The 15717-nt window shown below is 41.0% G+C and overlaps 1 protein-coding gene across 3 annotated transcripts in view; it reads right to left on the bottom strand.

Moving 5' to 3' along the window:
* Positions 1–15717, bottom strand: part of sesn1 (sestrin 1) — a 156846-nt gene that overhangs the window by 2003 nt on the left and 139126 nt on the right. For 2 of the 3 annotated variants that reach the window (XM_057823216.1, XM_057823218.1), the window contains 7 exons: positions 4400–4465; positions 4125–4325; positions 3865–4047; positions 3527–3748; positions 3186–3443; positions 2017–2207; positions 25–169 (listed from right to left, as the gene is read on the bottom strand). In XM_057823216.1, coding sequence (XP_057679199.1) covers positions 25–169; positions 2017–2207; positions 3186–3443; positions 3527–3748; positions 3865–4047; positions 4125–4325; positions 4400–4465 — 1266 coding nt within the window. Of the gene's footprint in view, positions 1–24; positions 170–2016; positions 2208–3185; positions 3444–3526; positions 3749–3864; positions 4048–4124; positions 4326–4399; positions 4466–5357; positions 5638–15717 lie in introns of those variants that run through there. The other variant, XM_057823217.1, reaches the window with a different exon arrangement.

Below are 15717 nucleotides of genomic sequence, written 5' to 3'. Positions count from 1 at the left end.
TTGGTGACGGAAAATGAATCGTACCTTCTCGGAGTGCTGAAACTGCCTCCAGAAGCTCTCGTACATTCGCTTGGTGGTTTTTTCGGGGCTGCACACCATGGTTTTGATGTAGATCTTGAAGCTGCGGTCCAGCAGCTGGTTGATCTCGCCGTAGTCGTAATCGTCATACCTGGGAGAAGAAATAAAAAAGCCGGTCAAAAAAGGAAAAAAAAAAAAAACGTATATACAGTTATACCTCTACTTACAAACGTTTCTATATACAGACATTTCAGGTTAAGACACGCCTCAACTGGAAAATATTGCCTCATGTTACGAAAGAAATTTCAAGATACAAAAGGCAAAAATGCCGTATGGCTAGTACTCGCAGGTCCCGTTACATACTTATTAGGGTTGCCGCTATCGATTATTTTAGTAGTCAATTAATCGATGAAGTAGCTTGTACCAATAATCGAGTAATCGGATAAGGAATATAAAAAAATAAAATACCTGAGCTAAGCCTCAAATGATATTAAAATATTAATAAATGAGGATCTAAGTACAACAAAAGAACAATTGGCTAACTCACACAGCAAAGGTCCGCTAGCTTAAATGCTATAAAATGTTAACTTTTCTTTTTTTTTTTTTTTTTTTTTTTTTTTTTTTTTACAATTCTCTTAACAAATCGTTCAAACACATTCCCACAAAAAAACGGCTAATTATAACAAAAACTAAATTACGAATTCATTAAAAAAAAAACATGAGCTCAAACATACCGTAATTTTAAACTTCTAAACTTTTTAAACTTACCGTAATTTTTGCACAATAAGACGCACCTGACAAATGTGACACGAAAACGGCATTTGTTCATGGATAAGCCGCAACTGTACTCACTGTATTATGGGATATTTACACCAAAATATATTAACAGGTAACACTTTACTTGACAGCGGCATCATACAACTGTCATAAGACCAAATGAACCACAAAGAAGCTTTGAACCAATTGGCTGCAAATCTTCATTGCTGCAAGAAGCTTCATTTGGCGATAAATATTCCCTTGGGGAGACAGTCAACCTCCTCTACCACCTGCTGTCAACGCTGTTGTTGTCCAACATGCATTGCAGCGCTACAGATTTAAATAACAATCAAAATTCATGTTCTGTGCTAATTATTTACATAGTTATGGTAGTTATCAAATACCATAACTAGCAATTAATGCTTTGATTTGTCTTAATAGGAAGCAGCTAAATACAGCCATGTGAAACGAGTTATATTCACTGTTGCCACTAGAGGGCAGTGTATCCACCCAGATCAATAAAACTAAATGCAAACACATTCAAAGCAAACCGTTACAACGGCGCTTTAATTAAACGAATACTCGAAGCAGCAAAATTCAATTTGAATGTTTTTTCTAATCGAATTACTTGGGTTAATCGATTAATAGTTGCAGTACTAATACGTATAGCTGCTCTGCCATTGGCCATTCCTGGTATCCAATTGGCTAACAGGGACCTCTACTGTATGTGTGTATCCTAGCGTCCTGTTCATTCTTCCCTAGTCTTCCGACAGCTTTACGCGAGTGTATTAACTTTACATTATGCACAACTTTGACTTTGTTTATTGTGCAATACTCTAATTGTAACATGTATTTGTTACATGTTTTGATGCATTTTTATGCATTATAAAAGATTTATATCTGAATTTTGGTCTTGGGCATTTACATGGAAAACGCTTCTCTACTTGCAGAATTTAAGTTATGAAACTACTTCCAGAACCAATTAATTTAATAACTAGAGGTACTACTGTATAATGTATATTTTGGGGCGGCTTATACACCAGTCTTTTTTTGTTGTGTTTTCACTGCGCATTTTTAGGTGCCGTCCGATCAAGTATTTTTGTTTTTAGTCTTTGATTATATAAAATTCCCCCTCAAAAATGCGACTCATACATATTTTTGATCTTAATTTTTTTGACATAAGCAAGTTATAGAGCGAAAAATACGGTACATAAAATAATCGTTGACTGTGCTATCACTCACCTGATACCGAACATGCAGTGTATGTAGTTCCAGATGGCTCTGCGCAGCATGCTGGTGTCTACGTCTTTGTGCGTGGCCATGGTGTTGTACGTCAAGTTATAAGCCATCTGGAACTTCTCGTCCAGCATCTGACCTACGTCGGGATAGAGACGGTTCACCAGGGAGTAGCCGTGATCCTCCCAGCTGTAGTCCTGCGCCATAAAAAGTGAAAAAATATTAATTAAAAAATGCTTATTGATTAAGGCTGCAACAACAAATCAATTAAATTGATTAATAAATCAGTTGCCAACAAAATTGAAAATTATTTTTGCCTGCAGCTATGAGCAGTCCTGTTTACGTCATTGTTTGTGTGTAATGTGAGGCTGCACGCGCACTAGTCATTCGAACAAGAGAGAGAGAGTTCACTGCTACACTCAGGTTGGGTTGCTGAATCAATAATATTACAAACGGTTGAGAGTTGGATTTTTTTGTTGTTGTTCAATCCAGTGGGCCAATTGTATTGTTTGTATTCTTTGTTGATGAGACGTTACTACTTCACTAAGAGTGCTAAGCTAGTTAGCAATTTTGCTAATCAGTGTCTTAAGTGTCCGTTTTTAGTGTGTTTTGGAGAGGGATATTACCACTTCATTTATTGTCAGACAGTTGAGTTGTCACTCATTCATTTAACAGTTTAATGTCTCCTTTCAATACAAACTCCCATTCAAACTGTGAAGTGTCATACAAGAGAGTGTGCTTTGAAATTGAATTTGGATTGTATTTATGAACTATTGTTTGATAAAGAAAACCGATTCATTACGGTCTGTCTCCTCATTCGATTGTGCTGTTTAGTTTGTTTAGCGAAAATAAACGAGTCATTAAAACGGTTTATATCTGTGCTTTGCAAAATGTCCATGAATGAACAGGACTTTTGTCCGATTTGCGTAGAAATTCTTTTTATGGTTTATACTTCGAACCTTTCTTAAAAATTTTAACAAGTTTTATGTACTTAAAACAGTACAGTTGTAGACTACAGTTACGTTTTGTCTTCATTGTTACTTATAATATGCCTAAAATAACTTCAAGTTAATTTGTGAAGGTAATTTAAAAAACTGAAATTTATCCGTTTAATCATTTATAAAAATAATCGTTGGTTGATTCCCTACAATTGATGTTTAATGTGATTGTAGTACCTGTACTCTGAATGTAGGCACATGCTCGCCCCTCCTGGAAAAGTCCTTGTAGCCATAGCTTGGGTCCTCAAAATGTCGGGATATGTCACGAGAAGGCACCCACTCCTCGTCCTCGGCAGTCACCACCAGCATGCTTTCCGTTTTCTCCCGCTCGAAGCGCGTTGCCATTTCTTCCTGGCTGGCCTCCTCGTCATCACGGCACTCCTGGAGGTGCTTCATGCGCTCCATTAGAACCTCCACCTCACCGTCACACCCATCCTAGATAAGCCACAGAAACAGGACAACGTTCACTACGTGCTGGCTCACGCTGACGTTCCTCCGTTGTGCGCTCTTCTTCTCACCTGGCTGCCGCTGTCGTGGTGGTTGTTGCCGTTGGCGATATCGCACACGCAGTAGTGACCGAGCGAGGGCGGCCGGAAAGTGTGTCCGCCGTCGCAGTGGATCTCGGGCACGATGCCGCAGCCAAAGGTGAATGAGGCCAGTGAGTGGTAGTGCGTGAGGAGGACCACGGCGTGAATGAGCTCGGCCAGCGACCAGCTGTGCTCCTCGGCCTTCAGGAGACCCTTGAAAAAGGAGAAGCGCTTTGGAATGAGCTCACTGGGCTGACCTCTTTTACAGCATGAGCTCAGCTGTTACACAACACTTTTGACCCCCTCCACCCCCGGGCCCGGTTTCTCACCTCGATGTGTTCCTTGGTAAGTAGCCACGGTCGGTGGGCCAGAATTTTGTTGAGCTCGCCTAGCTGCTGCAGTTTTCGCGGGGCTCCGTCCAGCCCGTTGAGCCACTTGGGGTCCCCTCCCACTTGGAGGAAGTCGTTGACGTGCAAGTTGACCAGATAAGAGCACTGGTGTCGAGCCGCCGCCTAAACAAACAAACAAAAGAACGCCATCCAACCGTGAGACGCGTGACCTATGACACATGAGGTAACGAGGATCGTACCATGATGCCTATGTAGTGGCGGTAGTGCAGCGACAGCGGCCCGTCCATCTGCAGCAGGTAGTGCTGCGTGCGCAAAAAGCTCTCCAGGTACTGCGGGTGGAAGCCCATAACCAGGGAGATGTTGTCCAGGCGACCGAGGGCGGCGAACGCATCCTCAAATATCGACTGTGTCCTGGTGTCCACTTTACTGACTTGAAGAATCTAGGACGGAAATACACGATTTAACAAACAAGCCCCGGAAAGTAGATTTTTCATGACTGGTTACATTACCGTACCTCTTTTTCAGGGATAAATCTACTTGGCCCGTTTCCCAGGGGTCTTGGGATTCGCACTCCCAGATCCTGCAAACAATGAAACGGGGAAAATTGTAGATTTCAAAAGGATAATAAAAGCATTCATGATGAAAAACGAGTTTTGAGGACAGCATCAGCAACCGTGACGCATTCCATGGCATTACAATGCACATAGCAGAGAGAGCGAGCGGTTGTTAAGTGACATTTTTATAGATAATTACAGCTTAGGTGATGAAATATCAGTTTTTGCGCACAGCGTTGGAAAACATGATACATTTTATGGCAATAAAATAATATAGCAGCCAGAATAGTTGTTAAAAGTGACATTTTTAGGGATAATGAGGCACTGGTGAAGAAATATCAGATTTTGGGGAGGATAACATCACTATATATACCGTGGCTTGGTGATTTTATAGCAGTTTAATGCAGATAGCAGACATGTATGACATTTTTTGGACCTTTAATTCCAAGATTAATTTTCAGCAAAGCATTAAAAACACACCGTTAATACAATAGAATGCCCATATAGATGTTAAAATGAACGTCAATTAACTTTAAAAGAAAATGAGCAACTTAATGTTACGTTCATGTCTGGACATGTCCACTCAACAAGCTGAGATGAATGAGCTGACCAATAAATGACTTAAGGCAACGGTGACAACGATGTTAAACTAAATATCTCATAATAATAATAATAATACTGATAAAAATGTTTTATTAAAGTGACAACGAAAAGAGGAGGAGGGGGCGCAAACTTGACAGAAAAACAAGTCCGGACAAAAGACTGCACTGCAGCTCATTCAGTCGAAGGAAAAACAGTCGCCCGAGAGCACAAATCGATTGTCATCGTTTTAAAACACAAACAAACAATGAAACGTGATTTTATCGAGACGGCACTGGTGCAAAAAAAAAGTATTGAAGGTTGTTTTTTTCCTTTTACCTTTTTGCCGAGCCGTTCACAATGGGCGCATATCTTAAACAAGTGTGTCACTGCAAAGGAACAATTCTCCACGTTATCCGACGGTGACACCGCGTGCCTCATATCTCGTCCTCCCCGCACTTCACTGCTTTTGGAACGGGTTGGAAAGCTCCGCGAACCGTCCCCCCGTTCTTTGTTCCCTGGGAGGCTGCTGCGTTCAAGTGCTCAGCTCTCGTCAGCTGTTGCGGGCCCAACAAGCAGCGAAGTCACTCCGGCTGACCCATTTGGTCCCCCCTCTCATACATTCAGTAAATAAGTCGAGGCTGGCTTGAGTGACGCGAGGCTCGGCCAATCGCGAGGCGAAAACACGCTGCCGCTGGCCAATGGTGGCGAGCGAGAGGTGGAAAAGGCGGAGCTAAGCGTGAGGAAAGACGAAGGAGGGGAGCAAAACGTGAGCGGAAAAGACAAGCCCCCTTTTGCTTTAAGAAAACATCATCATGTCTTTCTCCGCTTCTTTTGTTCGCTTATGATTGAATTGACTGTCTTTTTGGTATGCTAAATCGCTGTGGCTATTCATTAAAGGTGAAGATGATGATGCACAATGATCAATTTGCAAATCAATCATCAAGATGAGTGAAACACTGGTTCTTTTATTTTTCCAAAGGCAATCAAAACAGCGAGGGGCACATGTTGTTATTGATTTTCAACTGTTAGGCAGCCATTGATGTCCAATCTATTTTAAAAGGGAGGGGTGGCAACGATTTTTCAATTCATTGCCTGCCACTAAAACAACTGACATCCAATGCATTTAAGGGCAGGGCGTGAATGGTATCCTTCAATCCCATTGACGACACTAGACATCCAATCCGTTTTGACTGGGCAGCCTGGCAGCGATCATTCACTCGGGTTAATATGAATTTTAATAACGACCACAATACATTGTTGTATATACAGTATACTGTTGTTATATACTGTTTTGAAGATGGATTTTTCAGATGGTGTTATGGTAAATGGTGTTATACTTATATTTCCACCTTTCAAGGCGCTCAAAGCGCTTTACGCTAGAGCGCCATCTACCTACTGGTGACACAGCACCAGGAGCAATGTGGGGTTCAGTATCTTGCTCAAGGATACTTAGGCGAGTTCATCAGGGCAGAGAATCGAACCCACAACCTCTGGGTTGGGGGACAACTACTCTACCACTGAGCCACACCATCCCCATGAATCTTCCATTGAATTACACCACAGTCGCCGCAAACATTGCAGGAGACCTACTGGAGCCCGCATGGATCCAAGATTCACTCAGAAAACAGTGAAGTTTGGTGGTGGCAAACTCATGATCTGGGGTTACATCCAGTACGGGGGTGTGTGAGAGATCTGCAGGGTGGAAGGCAACATAAATAGTCTGAAATATCAACAAATCATAGCTGCCTCTTACATTCCTAAACATAAAAAGGGACAAATTCTGCAGCACGATGGTGCTCCATCGCATATTTCAATCAAGATCCTCCAGGACTGGCCAGCCCAGTCACCAGACATGAACATCATTGAGCATGTCTGGAGTAGGATGAAAGAGGAAGCATGGAAGACGAAACCCAAGAATGTTGATGAACTCTGGGAGGCATGCAAGACTGCTTTCTTTGATGCTCCTGATGACTTCATCAATAAATTGTATGAATCCTTGCCGAACCGCATGGATGCAGTCCTTCAAGCTCATGGAAGCCATACAAAATATTAAATTTGGATCTCACAGCACCACTACCTAATTCGCTTATGTTATGTAAGATATTTTTGTATTTGAAGTACATTTTTTGTTCAATTTTCACACTACTTTCTGTAGGCGACAAAACTTTTGTCTTGGCAAAATTTGACCTTTATGTCTTCATTAAATAATTAATCTTTTTTCAGTGAAACAAATACATTTTTGTACAATTCAACATCATTTGGGAGGGTCTTAGCTTTCATATGAGCCATTTCTGAAACTAATTGAATAATTCAAAGTCAGGTTATTAGCAATTGTTTCTACAAAATGGATAAGCGACAAGACTTTTGTCAGGGACTGTAATCTGGCAGTGAATGAGTTTAAACTAATGTTGCAGATACCAATACTAGTATCGGAAGGGGCTCCGATACAGCATTAAAATTCAGGAATTGGTATCGGTGAGTACGAAGAAATTAGAGGTCGACGGATATGGGATTTTCAAAAACCGATGCCCAGTGCTTAATTTGTAAATCAGAAGGTGACGGAACGCAAAGTACATGTGATAGCGCAGGGATAAAGAGACGGGCACATGTCCCGGAACATACGCAGAAAATGGTGCAGAAAACAACCCGCATATGCCCACTTGCTATGCTGTGGGACTTACAAGACTCCATTTCAGATAATATCCATGGTATAAATGTTATGACAACAATTTACCATTGTTTAGGCTATACTCTGCACAGCACGGGCAATTGTCTACATAACCACAGGTGGGACTTACAGTACACCCGGCTGGCTGTTCGTGAACCTGGCTAGCCTCCTGCTGCACCCGGTCCAGCCCATTGGCATGATCGCTGCAGCTGCCTTCATTGCCGGTTGTTGCTTTTCTGACTCGTTTTGAACCATTTTCCTTCTTTTCGAAAAAAGACAGTAAATGCAACTTTTTGGCATGTTGAAATGCTGTTTGATCCTGGCTGCTTGCTCCCCATATGCCGCAATTTTTTTTTTTTTTTTTTTTAATGTCAGGGGCATGATTTGTTGGTCCAGCTTTTCAGTGCAACAACAAATCTCCTACTCTTTCAAATGACGTTAAATTTTTATCGAAAACATGCAATTCTTGGGATTTGTTCTGTAAATGAATTAATGCATATTACTATTTTATTTTGTACATTTTTTAAAAACGTTTTTATATTGTATTATTATTATTTTCTATACACGAGAGTTGCCGGGTCTGCCCAAATAAGTCCCGGAACACAGGGAGGTAAAAATCAAGAGGTGCCGGATCTTGTTGCGGCAGGATCCAGCACAAATTAACCCCTGCCGATGCCGATATCTAAAAACCTTTTCAGCCGATCGCCGAAATCCAAAGCCATTTTTGTGAGCCGATATACTTTTTTTAAAAGCACTTAGATTATAAAGGCAATTTTTAAAAATTGCTTCAACAGCTTCAAATTTACAATGATGCCCTGAGACTTAAAGGATTAATTCGGTCTAGTGCTACCAAACAAACGAACGCATTTCTTTTCACGATTAAATACTCAGCAAGAACAGTACATTATTTTCAAATAATTAAACCCAACTGGACGTCACGACGAGATGTTAACAAGTGAGAGTTTAAGAGGATGCTCGCCATGCTAAAGCTAATGCTACTGCAAATGCTACTCTAACAATACAAGTTACATTTATATTGTAAGAATCACTCAGTAAACACTTTAAAATGCTTCAGCAACATTGCATATTCGCTCATGCAAGATTTTTTTTTTTTTTTTTGTGCAATATTTACAAAAAGCCTATAGCAGCCTGCCTTCAAGCTGCTGCTGGGTCCTTCCGGGATTCTACCTTCAGTCAGCGGTGGCCACAGCTGTCCACACAGTTGCCTGATCAAAATCCATTTATTGGCTTATTTTTCTTCTATATGTCGGTCACCCTCTACAAGAAATAACTCACTGATGCGGCACAGTGTGCCAGATATGCTCTTTGAGATTTAAAACGGTGTTTGTAACAGACAGCCAAAAAGAAATAGCGCTCGTTGCTCTTTCCAATATGGGCACAGATTACAAACGACACCGACGAAGCAGAATAGGAAAAATAATAAGTGTTCTTTTTAAGCTTTGGAGAGTTTTTATTTTGTTTTGTGCTTATTTAGTTGTCATCTTCTCCATGTGTGGGCCTATATTTTAAATGGCTAAATTTAAATATTAAACGTTAAAATAAAAAGCCAGAAACACTGACATGAATGTCACTGACATGAATGTCTATAAAGATGTTAGCTCTGTTTAGAATGAGTGAAAACTGGAAAAATTAGGCTAGCGAACTTGTGTCCTATGCTTAGGGTGACCATATTTTGATTTCCAAAAAAGAGGACACTCGGCCTGGCCTCAAGATACTTGAATTTTACTCGAAGATCACTCAAAGATGCGTATATCTCCCACTTTTTTTTACTCAACAGGCTTTATTCTTCCTAAAAAAAATAATCAAACAATAAAAAAAAAAAAAGAATATTAAAAAAATAATATAATGCAGACTCATGGAAATGTAGTCCAGTTAATACACACACACACACACAGTTGGCTATGTGCCAACTCAACACTTTTTAAAATTACGATCACGACAATTGTCGTTAACAAAATGTTATTCCCACTCAATTTTTATTTTCATATAATGTTCTAAATTGTGCGAAAACAATAACTGAAATAAACTAACGAGCGATTCAACCAGCATGTTTCCAAACGCAGCAGTTCAAATTCAAAACTACATTGCCTATAATGCCTAGCGCAGCTGAGCTCACTGATTGCTACCCTATTAGCGAATACGGGAGCCGAGGCAAAATCAGACTTTGCTATAAAAGTTTACTACCATCGACAGCGCAAAGATGTGACAACAAACGGGATTTTACAGATTACACCAGTACAAATCTCCGACAGAAGTCAACAGTTGCCATTATATATACGTATTTATCGTAAAAAAAACTGAGCAACACAGCTATTTAGCTATACTAGCATTCAACCACTAACTAACGCAGAACAATTACAAGACTCATACAATGTACTGCATCTCTGTGTACACATATAACCCTATGTACAACAGAAGACACGTGATCGACATTAACAGGAGAAACTTACAGAAAGGTGTATGGAGCCACGTCTTTTAGAACTTCTTATTGAACTCCTTACTGCAGTCTGAGCTCTCGCCAAACCGTCAGGAGATGGTGGTAATTCCCCATGAAACAAAGGGTGAACTGCCAACAAAAAAGAAGAAGAAGATCTACTCCTTCTCCCGCCCCTACTAGTAGGAGCAACGTCAAAGCAGGCAAGCGCTGCCCCCTAGCGGCCGGAGGAATTCTCTTCAAGTTGGTCCCGTAAAAAAAATCATAAAAACCGGACATTTTTATGAATTTATAAAACCCGCCCGGACAACGAGGATACTGCGTGAAAGTAGGACTTGTCCGGGCAAAAGAGGACGTTTGGTCCCCCTACCTATGCTAGCATAAGTGATTAGCACATGAGCTAAGCTAATGGCCTTTGAGAGCATTTAAAGTCTCAAGTTTTGGAGGAGTTCAGTCATTTATTGTCACCAATATGAAGTAGGCGCAAAGGTTGTTAAGCAGTGTCTGACCAAGAAATGATAGCAATTAATTTACATTCAAGTGAGTATGCAGTAATTTAGCACTCAAAGGGGATATTTTGTATAGGTTAAGCCTGAACGATATATCGTTTAAACATCGCCATCGCGATGTGCGTGTGCGCGATAGTCCCATCGCAAGCACGTGCGATAGTTTTTCTTTTTTTTTGATCCACATACGCCTTGCTTTCTGGTCTTGTGCACAGCCTCAGACCCTCCCTCTCCCAGCCTTTTGATCCTCTCAGTAGCCACGTTTACATGGAGCCAAATACTCCAATTACAATCGGAATATTTGTTCAAACCGAATAAATGTGTTCCATATAAACACCTCATTCGGAATGAACAGGCCCAAACCGAATGGAATTTCATTCCGTTTCAGAGGGGTGGAATATTCCTTTTCCCAAACCGATTAGAAGTAAAATTATATCATGTAAACAGGGAAGCGGAATGGTGTCTGGTTGCGTTCTTTCTGCACATGCTCCGTACTGACGTGGTGACGTCACTTGGTGACGTAAGTAACGTCACTTGCAACATGGCTTCCAAGCACACGCACAGCGCACCCACACAACTTTTTAAATGAACGGCGTGTCATTCAGAAGTTTAGTTTCCACTCGAAAAGTTAAAACAGCAGCTGATCTGACAATCGATCTCCATGTTTTGCAACGTGACGCTTTGTTTTGATTAATCTGCGCATGTCAGACGGCAGTTGTCAAACGTCCTTTCGGAATAAAGGCAGACACATGTAAACGCTTTATCGGAATAGATGAAGTGACATGTAAACAGCTGATCTGAAATTTCCATTCGGAATTATTTGAATCGGTATGAATAAAAGTCAGCATGTAAACGTGGCTAGTGAGTGAGGCACAACGATGGCTTTGAACTGGCCAAAGAAGCAGACTTCACACGGGCATCTGTCAATCATCATTTAACTTGTTAAACAGTTGCAAGGAAGCCGCGCTGGAATGAATGTGTGTACTGTGGGGACGTTGGAGACATTTAAATGCCAGAAGTGATCATGAGGAGTTTGAAATTTCTACATGTCACTTCAACGGTCACAGCTAAAGTAGATAAACAGAAGCATTTAATAAAGCCAAGCATTTATCTGCTACAGTACTTGATTCTTGTTCAAAAATGATTTGGTTGGACAGTTATGTTTAAAACTTATCATAATTATGACATTTCAAGTGCTTAAAACCATTTACTTATATACATTTTTTAAATCACTTTGGGGGGAAAAGTGAGAAAAAAACATGTCATATATGTATCTCTTTCCAATGCTAAATCTGAATAAATACATTGGGCACAAAAACCACACACACACACCAAAAAAAAAAAAATAAAAAAAAAATGGGGGGGTGCGCTACTTCGCGGTTTTTCACTTATTGCGGCAGGTTCTGGTCCCCATTAACCGCGAAAAACAAGGGATGACTGTACACTGTGGTGATGGTAAGTCATCTAAAGTCTTTCCAAGCAGCTATTTAAGTCATCTTGTGAAAATTTCTTGAAAAAACATATAAATACATTTTTTTTAAAATATCGCAATATAATATCGCAAACCCCCCAAAAATCGCAGCAATAGTTTTTTCCAATATCGTTCAGGCCTAGTATAGGTTTTCAAAAAAAAAAACGTGTTCAGTTCATGCAAAGAAAAAATATTATCTCTATGTGCCCGTTGACTAATTATAGTGGTTAACAGGCAAATACATCATAACCAGGGGTGCACATAAGTGGTCCGCATGCGCGCATGCGTACCGGACGTAGACAAACGCGCTGGCCCTCAACGACTTCCATACGCTTTTGCGTACCGATGGCTGACCACCGTATTTGTGGCGGACACGAGAAAATAACTTCTCAAAATGTCAAAGAGGCAGGCCACACTGAGTAATTACTTCCGTGTTCCCCCACCCCCGTCAAAAGACAGACAGACGACAGAGATGTCACCGGAGCTACGGAAAAAAAGGACTTTTGCTGAAAAGTAGGAGGTACCATGGCTAGAAGCAAATGATGCTCGCATGAAATGCGGTACAAAATGTGCTGTGAGAATCCCAATGTCGCCGATAAGAGCAGCGCATTTTATGTAGGGTCAAAGAATTTCAGCCATCCAAACTTTGAAAAGCACGAAAAAAACAGAGAGCATGTGGCAATTAAGCAAACTATCGATGTCAAACAGGACCCCGCTCGCCCTATGGACAAGTGGCGGAATAAAGGTAATGAACAGCGACATGCACTGACAAACGTGTTTTTGCTCGCATTTTACAAAGCTAAACATGCACGTTCAATAAGGTCTTAAGAGGAGGACATCCCACTTTTAAAAAGGCTTGGAGTTAATGTGGGAGCCGCATAATGCCCTTTATTTTGAATTGGTGCTTTTTATTTCTTTACATTTCAAAGTAATGGCAATTTTGTTGTGCCAGTTGATGTTAATCAAGCATTAATTGTTAATATAATTAATTAAAGTTAATTGGCTCTAAGTAAAGCTTGTCATAAATTTATCGCATCAGGCGGGTTGGCTCTCAAGCTCAATGAGGACCAAGTCACATCTCCAGGTCCTCCTCTGAGAACCTGGGCAAAAAAATTATGTGCACCCCTGATCATAACTAAACTTCAGGGTGCCATTTCGCAATTCATATTTTTTCATATAATAACAAAAAAATGATTCATCAGTTTTTGTTTTCCGTTTTGTAAAACAAAAGCATTCAATTTTGATTCCTTATTTGAAAAGGAACAAACAAATGAAACTGATTAAATTAGTCTAATGATATCATTTGCACATTTTCAAAAGCTGTGGGTCAATCAGTCTGCAACCCAATGCACGCGTAAGCTTACAATGAATTAAGCCCCTAATCTTGTCTGAAAGGACAACGAGGTCTGCAGGCCCTTGAACAGGGGCTCTCATAGGTGCAGCCTCTCAGACTGCAGATAATAATGTCATCCTCCCACTAATCAAGCCGACTGAAGGACTCCCTTCAGAGCCACAGGACAGGAGAGAAGAAGGGAGGGGAGTAAAGATAAAGAGGACAAGCTCTTATGGCTTTGTTTATCCCAGCCTGACAATAACACGTTCACTTGCGCGGCGCTTTACTGCTTTATCACACCTGCAGGAGGTCAGTTATTACGCCTGATGCGTTTATACAACCTGGACCTTCACTTTGCACAGAGCTGACCATGTTTTCTGTTCTTCTTTGCAACAACAACACCTAGCAAGTTAAATTTGGTATAACGAGCAAAGCCAAAAAAGTCTCCCCCCTCTTTCCTGTGCACTTTGATCAAGAGCCTGTCCAGCCAGTTTGGCAGCCAACTGCACGGCGAGCTACATCGCACAATATTCAGCAGGTTCATTGTATGGGTCGAGCCAGCCAGCCTCCCTCGCCTGCCTTCTCCCACCTCGGGACCCTCCTGTTGCCGCAGGCGGGTGGAGGGGGCGGGGCAGAGAGGTAAACATGTTCCCAGGGGTTGGAGTCAGCACTCCCGTGGCTCAGCAAAAGCTGCAGAAGCCAGGCCGGTCAGCGTTACGACACGCCAGACCCCCCTTTCACATAAAAGCGCTTATAGGCTCGGGGGGTCCGGCTTCGCTAGCGCTATTGTCACTGTGTACGCACTGATGATTCCGTGAGGCGAGACTGTTGTTTCAGTGCTTTTTGGGCGCATACGCTTCTTCCCGCTTAGGCCGAGATGAGACCTCCGGCTTGTCATTTTGCGGGATCGCCCGCCACATGCAGAGCAGATGTTGTAAACAAGCAAAATATGTAGCGCTTTTCAAGAAGTATGGATGACGTTAGAGAAAGCAGGGTGGTAAACTTTTCAAGATGATGCAAAGAAAGGTCTAGATCAGTATTGGCTTTGGTGGAAGTTACCAGATGGTTAAAACATCAGAGTATCGTTTGCTTTCTGTATCATTCAAAAATGACATACTTCTGACTCAAATTCAAGTCATCCATTGACTGCATGAAGAGTTGGGGGAAAAGATTCAGTACGTATCACGGTAAATTGAGCAGATTTACCTCGATAACGATAAATGACGACAAATTCCCCCAAGCCGACTGTTATATAATTTGAAAATCTGAATCAATGTGTCTCGTTGATTTATTAACCAGATTTCAGTTTAACATATTTAAACCACTGTACATGCAGTCTAAACATTTTTTTTTTAATTCTTGTAAACCATTAGAATTCAAGCATGAACATTTATAACAGCTTGTATGACTTGAACAATGTACAACATTATAAAAATCAATACGACAACTGTGCAAACATGTCATTTTAACACAAATGACTACAGTTTAAACAAAACACTTCAACGAGACAACTTATTGCTAATGGCTGCTGTCACATATTTATTCATCAAAAGTGTTTACTTCAAGGTTTCAGGTTTTTTTTCCCCAAAGCATTTTTAAATACATGCACGCACACATGCACCGCCCCCACAGAGACACACATTAAAGCTGTATTGCTCTTTTGCCAATGAAACATTTAAGATTTTATCATGGCAGTAATGACCAGTGTTGTTAATAACGGCGTTATAATATAACGGCGTTACTAACGGCGTTATTTTTTTCAGTAGTGGGTAATCTAATTAATTACTTTTCTCATCTTGGCAACGCCGTTACCGTTACTGAGGACGGAAAGGCATGCGTTATTATGCGTTACTATATTGGTCGAAAAGTCTGAGGCAGACGGACTCACCGAGACGACAGAGCAGAGCAGGAGTGGGGGGGAGGCAAGAAAGTTGTGACGCCGAGCAAACGCGATGCTAGGTAGCTCCAATAATACATGTTGTAGCCGATAGCCTACAAACTACGTCCGCATGTTATGGTAGATATGGTAGACATGGTAGATATCACATGTACTGTATATAGATATAACTAGATGCAAAATGACAGACATGGCACTAAATGAGTTAGGAGACAGCCGCCATCTTAAAGCAGTAGACTTTTTAGGACAGCTCTGTTGTAGAGAACCTTCCTAGCGAACCTAAGTAACTTTTTATCTAAAATACTCCTAAAACGGCAAAATCTTGACTTGAATCTATCTTTAAATGATCAAACAGTTTAAAAACTT

The sequence above is a fragment of the Corythoichthys intestinalis genome, chromosome 19 (genome assembly GCF_030265065.1).
Source record: "Corythoichthys intestinalis isolate RoL2023-P3 chromosome 19, ASM3026506v1, whole genome shotgun sequence".
NCBI classification, from domain to species: Eukaryota; Metazoa; Chordata; class Actinopteri; order Syngnathiformes; family Syngnathidae; genus Corythoichthys; species Corythoichthys intestinalis.
This window is presented reverse-complemented; position numbering and strand designations above follow the sequence as displayed.